This window comes from Cibotium barometz, chromosome 13 (genome assembly GCF_041138505.1).
Source record: "Cibotium barometz isolate CiBa-2024 chromosome 13, ASM4113850v1, whole genome shotgun sequence".
Taxonomy (NCBI): Eukaryota; Viridiplantae; Streptophyta; class Polypodiopsida; order Cyatheales; family Cibotiaceae; genus Cibotium; species Cibotium barometz.
In genome coordinates this window covers 21223125-21247781 of record NC_141058.1, presented here as the reverse complement: position 1 = coordinate 21247781, position 24657 = coordinate 21223125, and the positions used below count along the sequence as shown (strand labels likewise).

The following is a 24657-nucleotide window of genomic DNA, read 5'->3' as shown; positions in this document are numbered from 1 at the left end:
GCATACTTTTTATGAGTATGGCAAGTGCATCCTTTTCACCAATCTTTGCATCAATGCCATCTAACTAGGTTATGATACTTCTCATTTTGCTTATGAATTGTGCATGAAATTCCATCTTTAGGCCAAAAAATTCTATTTTTAAATGAATTTATTGTTTTTGGCCTTGGAACCAAATATTAAATTCAACTCATCCCATGCTTGTTTTGTCATGGCTTTGGAATCAATGTGATGAATAATATTACTGTCCAAGTACAAAATGGCAGTGCCTGTTCATCTTTTTCAATCCAATCCTGAGTTGGATTAGTAGGTCCATTTTCTTTCATTAGTTTCCATAGCTTCTTGTGCATGAGAAGATACTTCACTTATGTGGCCCAAGTGTAAAATTCTTCCTAGAGAGCTTCTCAACATTTGTGATACTGCCTCACACCATTGCAAAGGTCTTCTCAGAGTTTGACTCTCACTAGTGTCTAATAGCGAACAAATTTGGCGTTTAAAAAAATTGCTCAAATTCTTTCGAGTGTTAACCCAAGTGACAAAATGATGTGATTTTATGCTCAACTAGGACTAATACAACCCAAGAAGTTTAATTTTAACCTTCAGTTAAACCAATTTCTACTAAAATGACCATCTTAATTATAATGATTAGTGCTATAAATAGTGATTAATATCAAATTATTTTGGAGGATCAAATTGAGCATGTAAAAGACTGGAAGTAAGTGTTAGATTTAATGCTTATGTACTGTTGTGTAATTTTAGCATGTGTTGCTAATTGGAAGCAATGCTAGACTAACATCCGTAATCGATGAGCTTAAAGTCTGTTCTTATGTTCGATGGGGATTCAAAACTACCTTGCAAATTAGAAAATTACAAATTCAATACCACATTTAAAAATGAGTTTTGTATCATGAATCAATACATAGGTGAGGAGCTTGGGATTCCAGCAATTGGTGTAAAGAAGGCTTTAGAAACCATGAATGCAAAGTTACAAAGATCTAGAAGAGTCAAAAACCCTATGTAGAGGTTGACTTATGATGGTAATGTGGCACATCACTATGCTTACATGGCCAAGGTTGTGCAAGTTGTAGAGCCCACATGTTTTGATGAGGCTATTAGAAATGTGTATTAGGAGAAAGCTATGGAGGATGAAGAGATGGATTCATTGTATGGAAATGAAACTTGGGATTTAGTGCCATTGCCTAAAGGCAAGAAAGCTATTGGATGTAAGTGGGTATATAAGGTGAAACATAGCAGTGATGGTAGCATAAGCAGGTACAAGGCTAGATTGGTAGCCAAAGGATATGTGCAGACACATGGGATTGATTATGAGGATACATTTTTTCCTATTGCAAAGATGGAAACTGTGTGAGATGTGATAACCGTGGTTGTAGCTAAAGGCTAGTTTTACATCAAATGGATGTAGAAAATGTGTTCTTGCATGGTGACTTGGAAGAGAAGAAGTGTATATGGATCAGTCGCCTGGTTTTAAGGATAGAGGTCACCCAGAGTATGTATGTAAGCTTCGTAAGGCCTTGTATGGGCTAAAGCAAGCTCCATGAGCATGGCATGACAAGATTACTGAGTATATTGTGACTATTGGTTTTCATATGGTAGATGCAGATCACTCTTTATATGTGCGCAAAAGTGATAAGGGTAATGTGATCATCACCATCTATGTAGATGATCTTATTGTTGGGGGTGACAACTTGGAAGCAATTAAGCATGTGAAAAGTCTTCTCAAAAGGAAGTTTGACATAAAGGATTTGGGAGATATGCGCTACTTTTTTGGGCACTGAGGTCATTCCCACACTTGATGGTATTTGGATGTCACAAACACAATATGTACTGGACATGTTTCCAAGTATGGAATGGCTGGTTGTAAGCCAATCTTGGTGCCAAGTATGGAATGATTGGCTGTAAGCCAATCTTGGTGCCATTAGATCAAAATGGCAAGCTCAGTGTGGATGCAGGTTATGTGTTAGAGGACCCCACTATATACAGGAATATTATGGGGAGTTTGATCTATGTCATGATCAACAGGCCAGAGATTTGAGTTACACTATTGGCTTAGAGAGCCAGTTTATGCACGTTCCACGTGCAAACCACATCTTGATAGTATGTGATGCACACTTTGGTATTTGAGGTCCACTGTTGATTATACATTATTTTATGCAGCAGGTGTACCATTGGAGCTATATGGGTACACAGATATAGATTGGGAAGGTAGCATCTCAGATAGGAGATCTACCAGTGGATTTTTGTTTTCATTGGGGAGTGCTGTTGTGACATGGAGCACCAAGAAGCAGCCCACAATTGCCTTGTCGAGTACAAAGGCAGAGTACAGAAGAGCTGCGGGTGGTAGCGTGTGAGGTAGCTTGGTTATGCAAGCTGATTTGGGGTTGCATGTGGAGAGAACGATTGTCATATATTGTGACAATCTTAGTAGTATACAGTTGGCCACCCAGGAACCCAATTTTCCATGCACGGATGAAACACATTGAGGTACACTACCACTTCATCAAGTTTGGCAGAGGCGACATTGACTTGGCCTACCTTAACACACAGGATCAGGTCGTTGTTGACATCTCACAAAGGCCTTGGGAGAGCTGAGAAGCTCCGTAAATTTTGAGATATGCTTGGAGTTCACGAGCTAGAGTTAGCTTGAGGGGGAGTGTTGAGATGTCAAGCTCAACATGAGCTAACACTCCACGAGACACCTGCATGACCGTTCGACATTTACATCACTAGAGCGGGTTTGGTAGAGCTGGCATAGACATATCTTCATGAGAGATTCTATAGCTGGACTACACTGACTAGTCCACACCCATCCACTCCACTTTAGCATGTTCACATTATGGACCGCTTGTATATACTCTAGTATGTGTGTTGGTCTCTTTATCTCTTTCGTAGACCTCTTTGGTTAAAGAAGAAGAAGAACAATTTTGAACCTCTCATCTTGTGTGTTCTCTTCTAGGGTTTGTGTGAGTGTGTGTGTGCTTCCAAAGAGCTCAAGCTTCCTTCTCCCCATCATCTTTTCAACAGTGGCAAAATGCACATGGCCAAATAAATTGGTAAGTTGATAATCGCCATTATCATAAAACTTTTGGATAATGAACAAACCTTCCCAACGTTTTAACAATTTGGCATCAAAATGGTCATTGAGGCAGCTATCATATTTGATACAAGCATGTACTAATGTATACCTTTTGCCTTAAGTAAAGAATCAAGCCTTTCCTTAACATTCTAAGAATTAGTGATAAAGTGATCAAGCCTTTCCTTAACATTCTAAGAATTAGTGATAAAGTGATCAACAGCTGCTTCTCTATCCAATTCCAAATGATGCAAGATTATGAGTCAATCTTGAAACACATCAAGGTCCCTGTTTATCTTCTTTAATAATTCAACATTTGGTAGATAAACTTTAATATAGAAGCAAGTGTTTCTTGTCCATAAACAAGATGAAAATGAGTGAATTGTGTTGAGGCTTTAAAAGTAGTCCTATATGCCCAAAGTGCCCCATCCAAATGATGTAGATCCTAAGTTTTTGGCTTAGCTTCCACATGTTAAGCTATAATTTTGTATTAAATACCATTAATCTTTTTAACTAAACCATTACATGTTGGGTAATAAGGACTAGAATAGCGATGTTTAATATTGAGTTTATCAAGAATCTACGTCAATATTCCTTCTCGAAATCTTGGAACATGGTCAGAAACCAACTCCAAAGTTGTGCCAAAACGGCAACATATATGAGAAAAAATGAATATGGAAACTGTAAGTTTTGTCAGCCTTGAATAACTTACTGCTTTAGCCCATCTAGTCATATATTCCAAAGCAACCAAAATATAAACTTTACCATTTTGGGTTCTAGGCAAAGGTTTGATGGCATTAATACCCCATTTCTCAAATGGTCCATAAGTCACAGAATAGGTTTTCTTGGTCCATAAATCAATCTTAAACATGATAATTTTTACACCACTGAACCACATCAACATGTAAACTAGGCCAATTATACCCTACTTGTAAGATCTTTTTAACATTCAAGTCATGTGCAAAGTGTCCACCACATACCTCATCATGACAATGTTGAAGAATACGTGGAATGTCAGTAGCATTTGGAACTCTCCTTAAGACCATATCCTTCCCTTTGTGATAGATCCCCTATAAGTAAATATGAGAGCTTGTTCTTTAAAAGCCTCTATTTTTATATCGTTGTCAAACCAATAGGTAACTCCCTAGTTTGTAACCATTGTAAAAGTTCCTTCAATATTTCTTCTCCTTGAAATTTGGGTTCCTTCAAAAGGCCATTTCCAACCATAACTTCCATTTTTTCTTTCGCTAATTGATCTTCTTCTTGATTCTTCTCCCTATGTACATGTAACAATTGTACCACCTTGAATTGCTTAAAGAGATCTCGGATCCTTTGCACATGCTCTTTTAATTTATCATTTTTTACATTTCTAGATACCAAGAACATGTTTAACAAGTAACAATCATCCCCTTTAATGATAAACTTATCCACTCCTACTTGCTTACATCTCATCAATCCTTCCTCAAGAACAGCATATTCAGCTTCATTGTTGGTTTGTACATTTTCTAAGACTATCTTTTCTTTGAACATAGTTTGACCATGTGGGTTATATAACACTATAAACCACCACCAACTATCCATGTCTGTCTTCGATATGCTCCGTCAAAAAAGAATAAGAAGGCATTATAGGTTTCAGAGGTTGTATCCCTTTCAGTGGTTCCTCAATTTGTAGCCATTTTTCATAAATTTTGTAAGTTAATATGTCTGCAAAGTGAAGCCATGTTGCTTTCTTCCACTTTAAAAGTATAGTCAAATTCCTACAATTCCAAAATCCACTTAACAATCCTATAAGACCTCAACAAGTGGAAAAAGTTTCTTCATAGTATCAAAATAAAGGGTTTGCTTAGCAAATATGCACGAAATTTTCTCACTGCAAATATCAAAGCTAAAACAAGCCGTTCTGTGTTAGACTAACTCTGTTCTCTAGTAATCACCTTGCTTGAAAAATAAATGGGTCACAAAAGAGAAGTCTAATTAAGTCGTACTTCACTCATTTTTTATAGATTTGGAATGGTAATGATCATTCTTAGGAGCACATATCAAAGGAGAAGCACATGAGGCATGAATGCCTTAATATTTTGGGAGATGGCTAATATGATCAAGATTGTTTTCCTCTTTTTTAAACCTCGCAAAAGAAGAGAGGAAAAAGCTTTCTTGGTATATAAATAAAATTATAAGTTCATACTTTTTTGGTATTTGATTACTCCAGAAAATGTCTCACTTTTTGGAAAGAGGAGGATGTATTTTTTCTTTATTTGCCTGCAACCGTGGGGGAACTCTCCTTTTTTATCCCACATCCATGTTTTTTCAGGCATGTATTAATAGCCTTTATTGGCTAGAAACATGCCCTCTCTCTCCCACTACCTAAGAGGGGGCTTGGGAGCTTGTCTTGTCTTGTGGCCTTTGAATAGCCTTTATAGGCTAGAAACATGCCCTCTCTCCCACTACCTACTAAGAGGGGGCTTGGCAAGGAGCTTGTCTTGTCTTGTGGCCTTTATTGCTTGTGTGCCTACTAGCAAGGCATATCCATTCTTTAGCTTGTGTGAATGGGTGCTCTCTCTCTCCTCGAGTACCCTCGGCTATTGAGAGTCACATCTTCCTTTGACATTCATTCTCGACCATTGTCCGTGTAGGTCTACAGTAGTGCCATGCCCTAGTTTTTGAGAAAGGAAAAGAGAGAGAGGCTGGGAGTTAAAGAGAAATCCTTTTTTCCTTTAAAAAGGATTCTTCACAATATAAGGACGTCATTTTATGCATACCCTTTTTTCCTTTAAAAAGGGTTCTTCACAATATAAGGATGTCAATTTATGCATATCAATTGCAGTACTAGTTTTTTCCAGCCAAAAGGAGAGGAGGACAATTTCTTGAGAAGCTATTTAAGCAACCATGTGTGTAACTATTAAGGGTGTGAATTTAGAGCTGATTATTACATATAGAAGAGGAGCCCTACTATTAAGGGTGTGAATTTAGAGCTGATTATTACATATAGAAGAAGAGCCCTATTCCATCCTGATTTGTGTGGGTTTATTACCAAGAGGATTTTCACTCAAGAGAATCTCTACCCTCCTGAAGAGGATGAGATCTCCATGCTCGTCGAATCCTTGTAACATTTGTGGGCATCATGTTGTAATTGCTCACAGATGGTGAAAATTATACTTTGTTCTTGTTTCTTGGTTGTTCAAGAAGAAGAAGAAAATGGCTCCTCCTAGTTTCGTTAATCTCAAAGAATAATATTGTATTCCCATGCTATAAGTAGATATATTCATGGTCTTTTTGTCATTTATTCTTCTCAATTCAAAGTTTTTTCTTTTGAGAGAGTTATATTGTTCTCATTTTGGGTGAGTTTTGTTTCTCGTCCCAAAAGCTAAGAGTGTAGTGCCACAAGGAGTTTAAAAAAACAACAACACACTAAGAGCTTCTTTTGGAACTTTATGCTCACCAACAACATTTATTCACTTTTATCTCTCCTCTAAATCTTCCCCATCTCTTTGGATTTTGGAGCTAAGGGATTATCAGTTGGCTCTTTTTATCTTGAGAGAATGTCTGAGTGATAGACTAGGAGTTATCTTCCAATGAGAGAATAGAGGATGCTATAGAGCGTTGTTCTCCTTTGTTGCCTTCACTGTATATAAGAACTATATATATATATATATGAACTCTATATACATTTAGAATTATATGATGTGTCAAGGTTTTTTTTCTCATATATACACTCTGCCTTGCTCCATCTCCACCTCCGTCTCTGTCTCACTCTATCTCCACCTCCTTGATTGTGTCCCTTGATGATGATGCCATTAATGTTGATCAATTCATAACCATGCCTGACTAGTATGTCACGTTTTTTGGTATTGATTTTGTTTCTTAATATTAATGGGGCTGAATATCAATTTCATGTTTACATAACATAGCTTGGCATAAATTTACAAATAAAATGGTTTGAAATATCTTGAATGTAGGTCATTACCTACGTATGCAGAGGCTATCATAGGTTGCGAGACATACCAAATGTCATTCCATAGAGCAGCGATAGAAGAGGTGATGCCCTCTAGTGAAGAGGCACATGATGCATGATATAGTGTTGCCTATTGGATGTTTCTATACTAGGTGACACTTTTTTACTCTAGTTACTTACATTGATTTTTGATGAGGCAGTGTCCTCTAGTAGTTGCATCGCTCTTTACTTACATTTCTTATTTGGTCATTCTATATTTTTATGTGCCAGTGTCCTCTATTGGATAATAGGAGTGTAAGGAACTGTGGTCTATCGGTGAATGTCCTTTGATGCAAGGAGGTTATCAAACGATATAAACTCGCTACCATTATTAGTCCGGAGAAAAAAAATTGTACCCCCAGATTGATTTTCCACCATCGCAATCCAAGTCTTGAAACTGAAAAAAGCATTTGACTTGCGAGCCAGAAAACATACCCAGAATTTACGAGTGAAATCATCCACAAGAAGAATAAAATATCGAGCCCCTCTAACAAATTCAACCTCCATGGGTCCAACAAGATCTACATGTATAAGCTCCAGTCTTTGGGTTGCTCGATGAGTGGCCTTCTCTGGAAACGCATCTCGATGATGCTTGCCCAGCATGCAGGATGAGAAAATGTGTGAAAGAGACCTGAGCTAAGGTAGTCCGCTGACAACCTAAGAATGGAACTTCTATAAGGCAGCAATGGGGACATGATCAAAGTGAGAATGCCACAGAGAAGTATCTACCTCAAAAACCAAACTTTAAGCCATCAAGGGGGATAAAGCTGATGAATATGTGAGTTAGTGTGAGGGATTTGGGAAGAAACGTTTGTGATCTTGTAGAGACACCCTTCATGGACTCCATGCACTGGTGCTATAACTATGCCAGTCTCTACTAATCCAAAATGGCTGTCACACAGCCTGTCATCCCACTAGCCGCATATCACCCATAATCTCACCAACCATGCCAGTGGTGTAGATGCAAAAACTATCACCCAAGTGGGTCATCAATGTCCGTTGTAGCACTAGTTGAGCTCGATATCTCAACAGCATCCACTTCATGATGCAGTGTTTTAAAATCCATGACGTAATTATCTCTTTTGCTTAAGCTTTTATCTTGATCCATGTTGTTTTGAAAGCTATGGATTCAACATCATGTAGTAATTGCATTCCCATTTGCAAAACTAAGGTTTCATCTTGATTTACGCTGAGGTTTTTACCTTGACGCTTTGTTCTTTGTCCCTGCATTGATGGCAATGTTATGTGTCTTTGTGTTGATGTTTAGGCTTTACCCATAGGCCTTCAAAACTAGCATTGATGCAGTGTTCTATGTGATGCAAGTTGTGACAAAAATTTACTGGCTCATGATATAGAGAGAAAAGCAAGTGGTTGTCTTGCGTGTGTGGGGTTGTGTGGCCTCCTATATGCACAATCGTTGGAAGAGAGAGAAGAGAGAGAGAGAGAGAGAGAGAGACGATAGAAAGAGAGAGTCGACATTGAACCATTAGAGAGAGTGTGTGTGTGTTATGTGTGTGGGGTTGTTCTGCAAGTGGGCAGTGGGCACTAGGAACCAAGAGCCAAGCAATGCTCAATAGTGCAAAGCATCATGCAGGGCCTGGCATGCAACATGGCCCAATATGAATGGCCATTGGCTATGTAGCACAGACTCATGGTGGAAAGCAAGTGTGAGATCTACAAATTGGCCTTTATACCTAGCCCATAGTGTTCATACATGGACTGCCTTCATACCTAGCCCATAGTGTTCATACATGGACGGCCTTTATACCTAGCCCATTGTGTTCATATATGGACGGCCATATATAGTGAAAAAATAGGTTCTGGGTATCCAAGGCTACCTAGGCTTGTGTAAACACCAAGTCTAAAGCATGTACTCTCACTAACTAATCCCGTGGTACGCCTTTCATAGATAATCGGTGATCACACATGCAAACTATACAAAATAGGGCTTATAAAAGTGAAAGGTGGAAATCTTAATGCTACCCATGCTATAGGAGGTGAAAATTGGTGTGGTGGCGGCTGGCATCAACGTCTAGAAGGTTTTCCCATAGAGGGTTAACAAAATGAAAGAGAAACTTTGGGAGAACATTTGAAAAATCTGGGCTATATTATACAACTACTATATAATAACTCTCTAGATTGGGAGTTGTAGTGAATGAGGATGATAAGAAAGATGTGCTTCTATCAAGTATAGAAGAGGTTTTAAAATTCTCTGAAATCTTGACTATACTAAGGGTGTCTTAGGAATTGACTTATGATGAGATGATTGCAATCCTCTTAAACAAACACTATCATTAAAAAGAAATCTCAAATTTTTTTTGAGTCAAATAGGGTCATGTTCACAAAGGGGAAAGGAAAAAGAACTATTAGATGCAATTTCTGCATGAAGCTCAAACACACAAAGGACCAATGCTTGAAGAAGATGGCCATAAAGAAGAGTAACAGAAGGCACATGATGCAAACATGGTGGTAGAAGGTGAAGAATAAATCCATAAAGCATAAGCATCCTTAGTAGTAAAAACACACAACAATATCATGGATAGCATTTCTCCAAAAGAGGAAGATTATGACTAGGCTTTCTAAAAGCCAGTATGTCTGGGTGAGGTGTGTTAGAAATAATGTCCCAAACATGAGCTGTTTTCCTATGGTTATTTCTACCATTTTTTCTTGTAAGTGCTCTTTGGTGAAGCACATTTACCAAGCAAATAGACCACCATTTCCCTTGATTTAGGAGCATCCCCCCTAGCGTCTCTCAACATTTGGAATCTAGCTCTTTTAGGCACTCAATTATCTCCACTATTTTAGACTAGCGACTCTCTACCTTTACATGTCATAGGTGATTTAAGCGGAGCTTGTGTAACATACCCATTGTAAATAACAATGTACTTGCTTCAGAGTTGAAAAATATAACTTAGTTTGTCATTTTTACGATCAAAAAAACTTCTATTTTTGGAAAATGAGCCGTTTTTGCTTAGAAATTTGTAATTTTGAATCCAAATTTGAAATCTACGCGTAATTTTACGCTTAAAATAGTTTTTTCTGAACTAAAAACGGGCACCCGGAATGGGTTTAATTAAGCTTTTAAACCTTTAATCTGCGAACTTCCGACCAAAAATAGTAACTATCCAGGCGTCTAATCAACCAACGGAACACGCCCCCATGGTCACGGGGCAAGGCCGGACATTTCCGTCAAAAAAATATTTTTGACCCCCCCCCGGACGACGGCGGGCGGTCGGCGTGGGCCCCACCATGGGCGCCGCCCGTGAAAAAAACCGACAATCCGCCCGGGACACCCAAGCGTGTACACGACCTAGACGCACCCTCCAGCACACCCCTACACGTACCCCCTCCTCCCAGAACCCTCTATCCACAGGTGTCGCGCTCTCTCTCTCTTGGGGACACCTCCACCCCCATATGTCACACTTTCTCTCTCCTCGAGACACCTCTACCCCCAGGTGTCTCACGCCCACACTCTCTCCCGGACACCTACACCACCCAGGTGTCACCTTCCCGCACCCGGACGTCCACCCTCCAGCACCTATAAAAGGACCCTCCCAGCCCCCTTCTCCAGACAAGCCCCCAGCAGCAAGCCCCTACGCGCAAGCCCTCTCTCAAGCTCTAGGACATGTCCTACACTCTTCTCCCCTCCCCCCCGTGTGAATAGACTTAAAGTGTGCCTCTCCTCCAACCCTTGCCTTACTCTTCCCTAGGCCTCCCTAGACGTACACTCTTCTCAAGAGCTCTCCAAGTTAAGGACACCCTCTCAATTTTCCCCCCCATATGCGGCGACTTAAACTTAGGCTAAGAGGTCGTTCTTGCCCATAAGCCCAACAAGCTTTTCCTACCCCAAACGGACTCCGTTTTCGAATCCGTTTGAACCAGTAGAATTCTCTCTTTTCTCTCCACGCTCCTAACCTCTTATATTCACCTCGTCTTCTCTCTATCCTCTTAAAACTCTAGTGCTCCTATGGCGCCGAAACGCCGTCGAATTGAAGAACCACGCGCTGCCCAAGGAGGGAATGAAGCGAATCGCGTCCCTACAATCGACTTCGCCCCTCTTGAAGTGAATAGGCATGAAAACGATAACCAGGTTGGTCATTTAACAAGTTTAAGTAAAATTCTCTCTTATGAAGCTTAATGCAAAGATTCGAAATAATAGGAAAGAAACCAAGGTTAAACCCCTAGTATAGATGGCCTAAAGTACCTTATGGTTACTCTTAAGTAAAGTTATAGGAAAATAATCTTGCTTTTGAATCATTGTCTTTCCAAAACGATGGTTTTTGTTAATGTGTGAATTCATTGAATAAAGGCTATGTCTCTTTTTATTGGATATACTGCTGGTTTATTGCTAACATGCAGGTACAGCTTCTCCCCCCCCTAGCTAACTCCGTGCTTGCCTGTGTAGCCGGGCGGAGGATATAGCGAGGCCGGGAGTCGGCCCAGGGCAATCCCCTCCTATGCCACTAGGAATTGGTTTTCACCACCAGGGTGATGTATATATGCTGCCTAGTTCTGTGGGTCCAGGCTAGTGCGGTGACTTAACCCCCACCTCATGAGGAGATGTCCCCTCCGAAGAGCGAGAGGGTTTGGTACAAGCGTCAGTACCTGAGGGGGTGACAGGACGGCTTGGCCCTCGTCGGCTGGCTGACGACGAGGGGAGACGGTCCGTGAGGTTTACCCAGCTGGTTGAGGCTGGAAGATCGAATTCTAGATCATCGATGTGGTTGTGGTTGTGGTTGTGGTTGTGACTGTGATTGGATTGTGGTTATGGTTATGGTTTGGACATGAAGTTTGGATTGGGATATCGGCCCGGTTTCAGGGTCTTTGTAAATATTTTTCACTGTAAGTATGCTCGTTGATTTCAATGTTGTGCTAAGGAAGATTTTCTTTAAGGAATCAAGTGTAATTAATTAACAAAGGAATTTGTTTTTAAGTGTTTCACAGTGTGGTAGGACTTAATTAGGAAACAATTGAACGGGTGAGTGTGTGGAAAGTGGGAGAATGATTGCCCTGACGGTACCATTCTAAGGATGGGTGGACCCGATCAGTCGGGTAGCTTTCTACTAGTCGTAACCTACGATACTTAGGGAATAGTAGAGTCACGAACAAGACTTGTTTTAGGGGACCGAGCCAGCGGCGGCCGTGCCTCGTGAATACGGGGGAAAAAGGCGTTGGCTTCCTTGAACCAAGTGTGGGTCTTGTTCCATCTTCACGCACATTTCGTGCTGGGGATTAGAATTTCCTTTAGGATGACTACGCTTCCCTTGCGAGATAGAGTTAGGTCCGTCCGTTTGCTCGTAACCTCGTATTTCTACGAGATCGAGGTGACGTCAATCGGAAAACAACATGAGACTTGACCGCCTATCAAAAGGATTCCCCCGCCGCCCTACGGGTTGGGGGCCTTACACGTGGTATCAGAGCAGGTTTAGACTTGGGAGATTTTATATTGTATTCTCTTGTTGCTCTAGGAATTCTTGTTAAACTAATCTAGCTACGGCTGGATGCAGGAGGATGAGATGGATCCCTATTCTCGCTTCCTGGTATTCCAATGCATGTTCATGACTGCTTGTCGCTCTTTCGAATTCGAGTTCCGTGACACTATGATGCACATTGTAGACAAGCTAACCCTTCCTCTTTACACTCGCATCGAAAGGGGATGGAACAGAACTGAGTATTGGCATCAACGATCTACCTATTTCATCATTCGAGCTGAGCACGTCGGCAATCTCACCAACGACTTGAGGCGGATATGCCGAGATGTTGCGGATGGTTCGCCTGTTCTGGTTTATTGGCACTCCTCGTAACACCTATGTCACTATCGATGGGAATCGCATGTTGCAGAATCGATGGGTTTATGATAGGGTGACTCAAGTTGTATCCCCTGATAGAGTAGCCGTTACCCCTCTTTCTAGACGAGGTTTACCTCCCCTACCAGAGACTTATCGAGTTCTTGAAACCATGGGAGAACCCCCCTACTTTTTCAATGCTACCACCGCAGATCTTTATTAGGTTCCCTAGAGGACTACCATGTAAATAAATAAGATTGGATTTAGTCCAATCCTTGTAAATGGCTTGGTTTACTTGTAAATATTAAAGCTTGGAATAAAAGGTTTTGATTTTCACACTCATTGTCTTATGTGTATTAAACCGCCTAAGTGACATGATTCTAAATTTAGCTTCTTATTGATAACCAGGATCGTCAACTTCTTGCTCCCAATGCATTATATACAGATACACAGGAGAAGAAGCTTCTCCTCAAACAAATGCAACCTCCCTCATTTAATGGGGCAGGTTCAAAGATTGAAAGGGATGCAGAAGTTTGGATAGAAGCCATGGATGATTACTTTTCAGCTCTGCTGGTACAGGAATTGGGAATCAATCCATGCTTGCCAGATTTCGTCTTACCGGGGACGCCAAACTTTGGTGGAAGCAATGATGCCGAGATAAGGGCGTCACTGAAGATACCCAAACCTGGAGTGACATTAAGCAAGCTGTGAAGGGCCGTTATCTTCCCCCATCTCATGAATCTATTAAGATGAACGAGTTCTTCAGCCTCAAGCAGCTTAGCTTAACCTTGGAGGAATACTACTCAAAATTTGTCACACTTGGCAAATATGCTCCACCTATGTCGATCACTCAACAAGTGGCCCGATTTTGCCAAGGGCTGAATGAACCTTTGGATTCTCGCCTTGAAGCAATGAGGCCAACTACCTTGCAAGATGCTCTTACCCGAGCCAAACCTCTGGCTAAAGAAGTAAAGAGTGGTCAAGCAAAGAAGAGAGTCTATCCTGAGTCTAACCCAAGGGGGCGCCTTCAGAGGAATTACCAATCGAATTTCTGCCACAATACTATTGGTCAGTACCCCAATAATTTTGTCCCCCGCAGTTATGCTAATTCCACTTCAGAATCCTTTGGGGACCAAAGGTGCTTTTATTGCAATGAAGTTGGCCACTTCCGGAATGAATGCCCCAAACTTGCAAGACCCTCTCTCAATCCTAGTGTCACTGCTGCTCCACAAGGCGGCCGGGTAGTTCAAGGTCGTGGGATTCCTAATAACCGCCAGGCTGGACGAGGTGGTGGTGGACGTGGTAGAGGTCGTGGAGTGACTGCCCGTGTCTGCTCTATGATTGGTGAACCGACTTTAGAGATGGAAGAAGAAGAGCAAGACACCATTCATGCAGCTATAGAACATCAAGGACCTAATCAGCAGTTTTCTGTTATCCAAGCTCCGGCTACTTATCAAGGTAGATCTTTCCAGCTTTTGGTTGATTGTGGTAGTACGCATTCATTTCTTTCTCCAAAATGCTTGCGTAAGTTACAGTTAGATCAAAAACCAGCCCAAGCAATGATTGTTGAGTTAGCTAGTGGAAAAGAAGAAGTATCCCGACATTGTGTGGGAGATCTTGAATTTGAATTGGATGGTGAATCAACCCATGGGTATTTTAGAAGCTTACCATTAGGGATTTATGATGGAATCCTTGGTATGGATTGGTTAATTGCAAACAATGCTGACATTCACTGTGCTGAAGGAAGCATCTCCTTTAAGAATAGTCAAGGACAGGTAGTATCAGCCCAGGGAAAAACAGGTAAACCCAAATTTCATTTGGTCAAAGCTAATCGTCTTCTTAAGGGAGTGCGCAAGGGCCAACAGATCTTCCTTGTCAAACTCAACAAGGTAGAAGAAAGCAATCCAGATTTAGAACCCTCTTGGCTCCAGGAGTTTTCAGATATCTTTCCAGAGGAACTTACAAAACTACCCCCATCTCGAGAAGTAGATCATGGGATTGAGTTAATCCCTGGTGTTGAATCAGTTTCAAGGAGACCTTACAAAATGTCTCTTCCCGAAGCCATAGAGCTCAAGGAACAAGTTAGGCAGCTCATTGAGCAAGGATTCATTCGCCCTAGTAATTCCCCATGGGGAGCGCCTGTTCTTTTCCAGAGAAAGAAGGATGGCACGCTTCGTCTTTGTATTGACTACCGAGGCCTAAACAAGGTCACTGTCAAAAACAAATACCCCATTCCTCGCATCGACGAACTTCTTGACAGACTTTATGGATCCAACGTTTTCTCCAAGATGGATTTAAGGTCTGGCTACTATCAAATTAGGATCAAGGAATCAGATATCTCCAAAACCGCTTTCAATACCCGCTATGGCCACTATGAATTTACAGTCATGCCATTCGGATTAACCAATGCTCCCGCCACCTTCAACCGCATGATGCAGGATATCTTCCGACCCTACTTGGATGAATTTGTCCTTGTCTTCTTTGATGACATCTTGGTCTATTCTCAGTCAAAAGAGGAACATGAGAAGCATGTACGCAAAGTATTGCAAATACTGCGCGGACATAAGCTCTATGCCAAGAAAAGCAAATGTACCTTCTTCACTTCCCAAATTGAATATCTAGGGTTCATTGTCTCCTCAAAGGGCATCTCAGTAGACCCTGCCAAAGTCAAGGATATATTGGAATGGCCACCCCCTAGGACAGTCAAAGAAATCCGTGGGTTTCTAGGCATCACAGGATGGTATAGGATATTCATCAAGGATTATGCCAAGATAGCCACACCCTTAACTGATCTCCTCAAGAAGGAATGTAAGATAGTATGGTTACCAATCCACCAAATCAGTTTTAGCCAACTTAAGACTATCCTCACCTCAGCACCAGTTCTGAAGCTCCCTGACTTCACCAAAGAGTTTGAGGTTGTCACTGATGCTAGTGGCCTTGCACTTGGTGGTGTCTTAATTCAAGAAGGAAGGCCTGTGGCTTACACTTCTCGTAAGCTTAAATCCTATGAAGTCAATTATGCCACCCATGATTTGGAACTCCTTGCAGTTGTTCATTGTTTCAAGTTATGGAGACACTATCTCCTAGGCCGTAAGTTTCTGCTTGTAACTGACCACCAGAGCTTAAAGTGGATATTCACCCATCCCAATCTCAACATGAGGCAAAGGAGGTGGATTGAGATTCTGCAAGAGTTTGATTTTGATATCAAATTTCGTCCTGGAAAGGATAATGTTGTAGCAGATGCCCTCAGTCGCAAGTCCTTCCTAAGTGCAATCTCTATGCCAAATAATCCCGTCCTAGAGAAGGTAAAGCAGGTTTCACTTCATGACCTTGATTACCAAATAGTAAGCCTAGTTCACAAGGAGGCACCCACAGAAAAGGAAAATATATTGATCAAGGGATACACCCTCGATGATGAATGCCTCTACTTCATGCATAGGTTATGTATTCCCAAAGATCTTGCACTAAAGAAGATGATCTTGTATGAAGCTCATGATAGCCCCGTAGCAGGACACCCAGGTTATGCAAAAACCTTGAATGCCTTAAGGAGAAGTTACTTTTGGCCTGGAATGAAGAGAGATATCCTTCAATACATCAGACAATGCCTTTCATGTCAAAGGATTAAAGCTGAAAAAATCAAAATGCCCGGGAAACTCCAACCTCTGGACATTCCTCAGATGAAGTGGGAATGTATCAGTATGGATTTTGTCACAAGTCTTCCCACAACACAAGGAGGGTATGATTCTATTTTAGTAGTTGTGGATATGCTTACCAAAGTCACCCATATTATCCCAGTAAAGAAGACATTTAAATCTTCTGATATTGCCCGCCTTTTCATCAAGGAAATCTTTAGGCTTCATGGATTGCCAAAAAGAATAGTCAGTGACCAGGACTCTGACTTCACTTCAAAGTTCTGGACATCATTATTCCAGGCTATTGGAACACAACTTTGTTTCAGTACAGCTTACCACCTTGAAACAGATGGTCAAACTGAGAGAGTTAATCAGGTTATAGAAGACATCCTGAGAGCCTATTGTGGGCGTGAACCAAAGAAGTGGATTCAGTATCTCCCTCTAGTGGAATTCTCTTACAATACATCCTATCACCAAAGCATAGGGATGTCACCATTCAAAGCTCTTTATGGTCAGGAACGTTTGTCTCCCTTAAATTTCTCTGACCCCACACTAAAGGTTGAAGCCTCCAGCATAATGCTTGAAGAAATGGAAGAACAAACCAAAGCTATTCGTAAGGATATTAAAGCCGCCCAGGATCGACAGAAGCATTATGCTGATACCAAAAGATCTGAAAGAATTTTTCAGCAAGGAGACAAAGTTTTTCTTCGAGTGCGGCCAAAGAGAAGTTCTTTATCTCTTGGAAAATTTAGGAAACTGAGTCCAAGGTATTGTGGGCCTTATGAAGTCATCAAATGTTTGGGAAAACATGCCTACAAACTTCGCCTCCCAACCCACCTCAAAATCCATGATGTATTCCATGTAAGCTTACTAAAGCCATATGTGCCTCATCCTGATCATGTTCTTGATGATGAACAAATTGTAATGCCAACTCAGGGAGTCCTTGAAATGAGACCTAATAGAATCATCGACTCTAGAGAAAGAGTGCTTCGCAATAGAATCCTTAGGGAACATTTAGTGGAATGGAAAGATTACCCTGAGGAGGATGCCACTTGGGAGGAAAAGTCAACCCTCCAAAAGAATTACCCAGAGTTCGTGCCGAGATGAGGACATCTCGAGTTCTTTTAGTAGAGAAGGATGTAACATACCCATTGTAAATAACAATGTACTTGCTTCAGAGTTGAAAAATATAACTTAGTTTGTCATTTTTACGATCAAAAAAACTTCTATTTTTGGAAAATGAGCCATTTTTGCTTAGAAATTTGTAATTTTGAATCCAAATTTGAAATCTACGCGTAATTTTACGCTTAAAATAGTTTTTTCTGAACTAAAAATGGGCACCCGGAATGGGTTTAATTAAGCTTTTAAACCTTTAATCTGCAAACTTTCGACCAAAATAGTAACTATCCAGGCGTCTAATCAACGAACGGAACACGCCCCCATGGTCAAAGAACCACGCGCTGCCCAAGGAGGGAATGAAGCGAATCGCGTCCCTACAATCGACTTCGCCCCTCTTGAAGTGAATAGGCATGAAAACGATAACCAGGTTGGTCATTTAACAAGTTTAAGTAAAATTCTCTCTTATGAAGCTTAATGCAAAGATTCGAAATAATAGGAAAGAAACCAAGGTTAAACCCCTAGTATAGATGGCCTAAAGTACCTTATGGTTACTCTTAAGTAAAGTTTTAGGAAAATAATCTTGCTTTTGAATCATTGTCTTTCCAAAACGATGGTTTTTGTTAATGTGTGAATTCATTGAATAAAGGCTATGTCTCTTTTTATTGGATATACTGCTGGTTTATTGCTAACATGCAGGTACAGCTTCTCCCCCCCCTTAGCTAACTCCGTGCTTGCCTGTGTAGCCGGGCGGAGGATATAGCGAGGCCGGGAGTTGGCCCAGGGCAATCCCCTCCTATGCCACTGGGAATTGGTTTTCACCACCAGGGTGATGTATATATGCTGCCTAGTTCTGTGTCTCCAAGCTCTACAACTCCTTGAGAAGTAATTCCATCGCGCCTCCTACGAGTGTTGTCACACCATTGCGTTGCACTACGAGTACTCGTCCCTCCTCTCACCTCACTCACACACACTCACTAGCATGCATTAGGGAGAGAGATTAGCAAGAGAATTAGCAAGAGCAAGACTCAATTGCACAATGGCAGAGTATGTTGTATTATGAGAGATATTCACTTATATACATGGCCATAAGTGTTCACACTCACTGAAACTGTGGCCGGCTGGGCACAGTTTAAGTGTTCACACTCACTTAAACTGTGGCCGGCTGGGCACTTTAGGCTCATAAAGAGGCCTAATTATATTACAATGACTACTCTCATAATATATCCACAAAGTACATCACTTAGGACTTCATCCTAACTTGCTACAACATGCTCTTGAAGCGGGAATCACCATAAATACTTACACCATTACGGGCACCCATCGAAGTTGTAGCTTTGGACACTATTGGTTTATATCTTGAATGTATGACCCTTTGGTGTATCTATCGTGACTCCTTGATGTAGCATAATGGCGGTAGATCTTGTTAACCCTGGAATTGGGTTAACATCCATCAACGATTAGCAACATCCTCTGAGGCAATGCCTCCTCTAGCCCCGTTAATGTCCAGCACACGTCGAAGTTCAGTGTCCTCGATGTTAGCTTGTTTCTTTTGCATAGTTGCAACCAACAACCAACATCATCACATCTTTCAGCTCCTCACGGTATGCTCAAGAGGTCAAAATATTGGGCAAGGAGTTTTCATCAAGAATTTTCTTCAAGTCTTCAGCTGATTCTGACTGCCTAGCTGATTCCGATTGCCTGTCCCTAAATCCGCCGACTTCCCTGTTGATTCTGACTTGTTTTACTATTTCCAACATGTCTTGTTGATTCTAACTACTCCAGCTAAATCCAACATGTCTTGTTGATTCTGACATGTATTGTGGATTCCATCCAGGTATTTCCATCATGATGATTCATGATGATTAAGTCCTACCTAATTCCGACCAGTTCATTCCATCCAGCTGATTCCGTCCTACTGATTCTGTCTTGTTGATTCCATCTAACTAATTTCGGCCTACTGATTCAGTCCTGGTGATTCCAAACTGTTGATTCCAACTAGCTGATTTCGTCAAGCTGATTCCATCCTGCAGATTCAGCCCTGCTAATTCCGACATAATGATTCCGAATAGTCCAGTTGATTCTAACTTGTGATACTTGGCCTTTGTGTTCTTATATGGTTTGTATGCTACATGTGTCATGTTTACTTTATGGACTTTTTATTCAAGAGGACACTATTTCAAAAATGCTTGTGCTCTTGAGGATTCTGAAGACCAAAAATAAAGACAAAGCTGGTTTTTCAAAGGCTGGCTACTCATATGGAGAAGAAAAAGTGCAGCACCATCTAGTGGAACATCATGAGGCCTACTTTTCTTTTGGAGATTATGCTTTTTGATGTTCCATCATGGAACTAGCCTATTTAACTCTCACTTTATTTCCCTTATTTATTTTAAGGCTTAAATACTTTTCTTGTGGCATTGTAAACCAAGGAACTTTTGATGTACCATCTTTCTATATGGGCATCTTCTGTTTATGAATCACTGACTTTTATTTTATGGAGCCTCACCTTGGTCATCATACCCAAAATATCTTAAGCTTTGTATCCAATTTTTGATTGTGGGAGGGGAATTCAATCCTAGGACATCTTAGCTATCTTATTTTATCTTTACCCATGTTTGGTTCATGGGAAGTTGTTAGAAATAATGTGCCAAACATGAGCTATTTTTTTGTGGTTATTTCTACTAGTTATCCTTGCTGTAAGTGCTCTTTGGTGACGAAGATTTACCAAGCATCTAGCCTACCATTTTCTCTTAATTTAGGAGCATCCCCTAGCGTCTCTCAACATTTGGAATCTACCTCTTTTAGGTTCTCAATTATCTCCACTATTTTAGCCTAGCTACTCTCCACCTTTACACCTCATAGGTGATAAAAGTAGAGCTTGGCTCTCTCTCAATGTACTTGCCTATATATTAGGCCTCTCATTTTCAATAAGATATGTTCTCATTTTACAACTTAATCTCACCCAGATTATTCTCATTTAGTTAGTGCATTCTTACTGACTTCAGCTTAGTTTGATTATGCTTAAGAATGAGGTTTAATGTGTGCTCCGATCCACCTTGAATCCAACAAGGTGTGTGTGCGTTTGTGTGTGTGTGTGTGTGTGCGTGTGTGTGTGTGCGTGTGTGTGATTTGTATAGGTCAAAGCCTAAAGGATAAGGCTACTAGCCTACAAATGTATGTACTCATGAAAGGGTTTCATCATTAATCGATCAACCATCATTGAGTCATGTAATACTTTCTCTCAATTGCGCTTTATCATATCATCTCTCTCTCTCTCTCTCTCTCTCTCTCTCATGTATCTATCTCACCTTGTGCACAACTCGTGACCACCATGCAATTTGTACAATGCCCAGCCTTTGATATTTTTTTGTGCAAAACCTCAATCAAGGAGTTGCCAAACCTCTCTCTCTCTCTCTCTCTCTCTCTCTCTCTCTCTCTCTTTGTGTTTGTGTCTTTGGCATATGTGTCTCACTCACCTTGTGCATAGCTCATGGAATTAATAAAATGCCTAGCCTTTGATGTTTTTATCACAAAACCTCAATAGAGGACTTGCTAAACCTCCATAACCTGACATTTAGTTGTTTGGTAAAAATATATAACATCTTGACTAAGAAATGACTCATAAGATGGAAAGCATGTCATAATGACCCATTTGGTGAGAACATTTGGGGCACCTTATCTTGCTATCAACCTTCTCAAAATGACATTACTAAGTACTTGATCTCTTGTGTAAAGATTATTAATGCCTCTTACACATGACCAGCAGCAATGCATGACACTACTAAGTAAGCAATGCATGAAACTACTAAGTACTTGATCTCTTGTGTAAAGATTATTAATGCCTCACACACATGACTAGCAGCAATGCTAGCCTTTTTGCACATGACTAGTAGCAATGCTTCATCTTCCTAAATTATTATGCTTCTCACTAGATAGAGTTTTCTTGGGCATGAATTTATAACATCCATGAGGCTACTTAAATGTTAATGTCAAATGAGGCCTTGACATTTAGCAATGAACTAATCCACCTGAACACTATCTTTGAAAATTTATGTTTGCATCCTGAAAACTCTTAATACAAGGGTGAACTATCAATTGGGACAAAATAACATCTCTAATGGCATGATCCATGGTAGCAGTGACTTATTTGAAATACCTAGCAAAATCATTATCGAATTTTTTGTCCCTTCTTTTTGCTCACCTCAACATTATGGCATGGCACCTATAGATCCGTCGATGTAGCTCTTTGATGATGCTGCGCAAACCTTAATTATTGTGTAATTGTCATGGACACATGCACTATAGTCTCCTAATGCCATTATATTGCATTGGGAAAGGGCCCTTATTGTTTTCTAGCAATACTATCTATTCTCATTGATAGTGTCCATCTAAACAAACCTTGAGGAACAAATTTCAAACTTAAAAGAACATTGATTTTTAAGGTAAAGCATGCTATTAAAAGGTATCAACCACCAAGGTTTTTGGCTATAATAAGTTCCTAAATTACTCCTCAAATGATACTTAGTCACCTAGGATCCCTATCTTATGGTAATTTTCACCATACATTATTGCCAAATATGTATTTTGGGCATACAAAAGTACACCTTTTACAAAATTCTAGGATGTGGCGCACCTGGTAGTTGACTCCGTAGTATGGTACTACGTACACAAAACGGGCTACTGTGGTAGTGGGCAAAGCCCTTTTGCACTATATTGATGTGATCTTCATAAAAATTCCTTGTACGTAAAATTTGAAGGAGTATCCACCTTTGAACCTTAAATATAGGTAAAGTATTTGTATCATGAGAACATGGAATGGGTGTGTGTGTGTGTGTGTGTGTAGAGAGAGAGAGAGTGAGAGATGCTTCGTCTGTACACATGTGTGTAAAAATACTTGAATAGTGAATCTTATATAAGGTGAAATTTATAGCATACCTATACATGTGTAAACAGAATAGTGAATGTCATGGTGAATCTTATATAAGGCAAAATCTAGGATGAGACTAACAACGCATAATTTAAAACTATAGTCCTTGCTTTAAGAAGCTATTCTTTTCACGTCCAAAAATATTAGTAGTCGTTGCTTTAAGAATCCTTTGTATTCATGTGAAAAATAATAACTTGAAGTACCAACCTATGCTTTTGGAAGCCTTTCTTTTGCTATTATTTTATAAGGGTTATGAATGTGCGAAGGAGAAGTTGTTCAAGGATGCAATCCTTGGTTCTTAAGGAAACGTTTTTCTCCTCTTCAAAAAATATTAATGGTTACAAGTACAGAAAGAAATGTTTTTGGAACCCCTCTTTTCCTCTTTATTGAAGAGGAAACGTTTTTCTCCTCTTCAAAAAATATTAATGGTTATAAGTACAGAAAGAAATGTTTTTGGAACCCTTCTTTTCCTCTTTATTGAAGAGAAGTGGGGGCCACAATACCAGAAATTAAACTTGCTTTTCTAACCAATGAAACAAAGGACAACCATCAAGTTGAAACGGTTTTTATTGAAAAAATGCATACGTTACCCACCATGGTCTTATAACTGAAACTTAAAAATTGTTGAATCAATAAATTCAAGCCTTAGCAAATTACAACCAACCGGATTTTCTCAATTTAAGAAGTTGATATTTACATTGAAGGACAGTTTTTTCTTTTTTTTACACTAAGGGAAAATCCTAACTATTAGAGAGCACACCCATCATAACTTGTCCTGCTGTGCTGTGTGGCTATTAGAGAGCACACCCATAACTTGTCCTTTATCTGGTGCTGTGCTGTGTGGTGGCACACCCATAACTTATCCTTTATCTCGTGCAGCAGCCAATAGTAAAAAAAAAAAAAAAAAACCATTAGAGAGCACACCCATCATAACTTGTCCTGCTGTGCTGTGTGGCTATTAGAGAGCACACCCATAACTTGTCCTTTTATCTCGTGCTATGGTGTGTGGCACAGCACCACCCATAACTTATCCTTTTATCTCGTGCAGCAGCCAGCCAGTGGGTAAATTTTTTTTTCCCTTTACACTAAGGGAAAATCCTTTACCCATGACTTGTCCTGCTGTGCTGTGTGGCTATTAGAAGGCACACCCATGACTTGTCCTTTTATCACGTGCTGTGCTGTGTCGTGCAGCAGCCAGCCAGTGGGTAATTTTTTTTTCCCTTTACACTAAGGGAAAATCCTAACTATTATTATTATTATTATCATTAGAGAGCACACACTACCGACATCGACATGGCGGCTCGCGAAGTTCCTCCCACCATCGACATCCAGGGCTTGTTAGGCGACGGGCGCAGCGCTGTGCTGCAGGAGCTTTCCCGTGCGTGCGAGGAGTGGGGCTGCTTCCAGGTATAACACTACCTCCTTATTTACGTCAAGCAGCATATATTTTGTTGAGAGGGAGGTATTCGCTTGATTGATTTATTAATCAGTCAGTATCGTCGTATGATAATAATGAGCAGGTGGTGCATCACGGGGTGCCCGATCGCGTGATCGAGGGCATGTGGGTGGCCGCTCGGAAGTTCTACGAGCAGCCGCCGGCCGAGGCCAAGCGGGCTTTCACAACGACGAGGCGGGACGATGGCATGAACTTCATGAGCAACGAGCTCACAGAGGCCACCAACTGGAGATTTGTACGATGCTGTGTTGGAGAGCCTTATTGGGAAGGAAAAAAGGGCTTCCCACAATTGAGAGAGTAGTCCTCACCCTCAACTTTTACCCTCCGTGCTTGGACCCCAATGCTGCTACTATCGGCTTCAAAGAGCACACAGACGTGGGCACTCTTAATGCTTTACAAAAGCATCCTCTCAAAAGGTCGGCATCGCAAGATGTAAAGACTCTGTAGAAAAGATGGGGTTCATTTGCCCAAACTTTGTACCATGAGTTGCCCAATGCTATACATAAGCACACTCCACTGAGGTGGTCATCGTCAGATGAAAGGACTCCACATCCCCCTCTGAAAAAAAATGTCGTCGAACTGATACAAGCCCAACCTGATTCTGATCCAATGCCAAAAAACTCTGGAAGTACCACTGTCCCCCAGGCGCGGTTAGCGACCA

The 24657-nt window shown here is 40.7% G+C and overlaps 1 protein-coding gene across 1 annotated transcript; it reads left to right on the top strand.

Moving 5' to 3' along the window:
• The first annotated feature begins 23833 nt into the window (after nt 1-23833).
• On the top strand, nt 23834-24297 carry LOC147632478 (fe(II)/2-oxoglutarate-dependent dioxygenase 4-like). Its single transcript, XM_086806989.1, has 2 exons — nt 23834-23947; nt 24031-24297. The coding sequence occupies exons 1-2, from the start codon at nt 23834-23836 to the stop codon at nt 24295-24297; spliced, it is 381 nt and encodes a 126-aa protein (XP_086663115.1).
• The last annotated feature ends 360 nt before the right edge of the window (nt 24298-24657 follow it).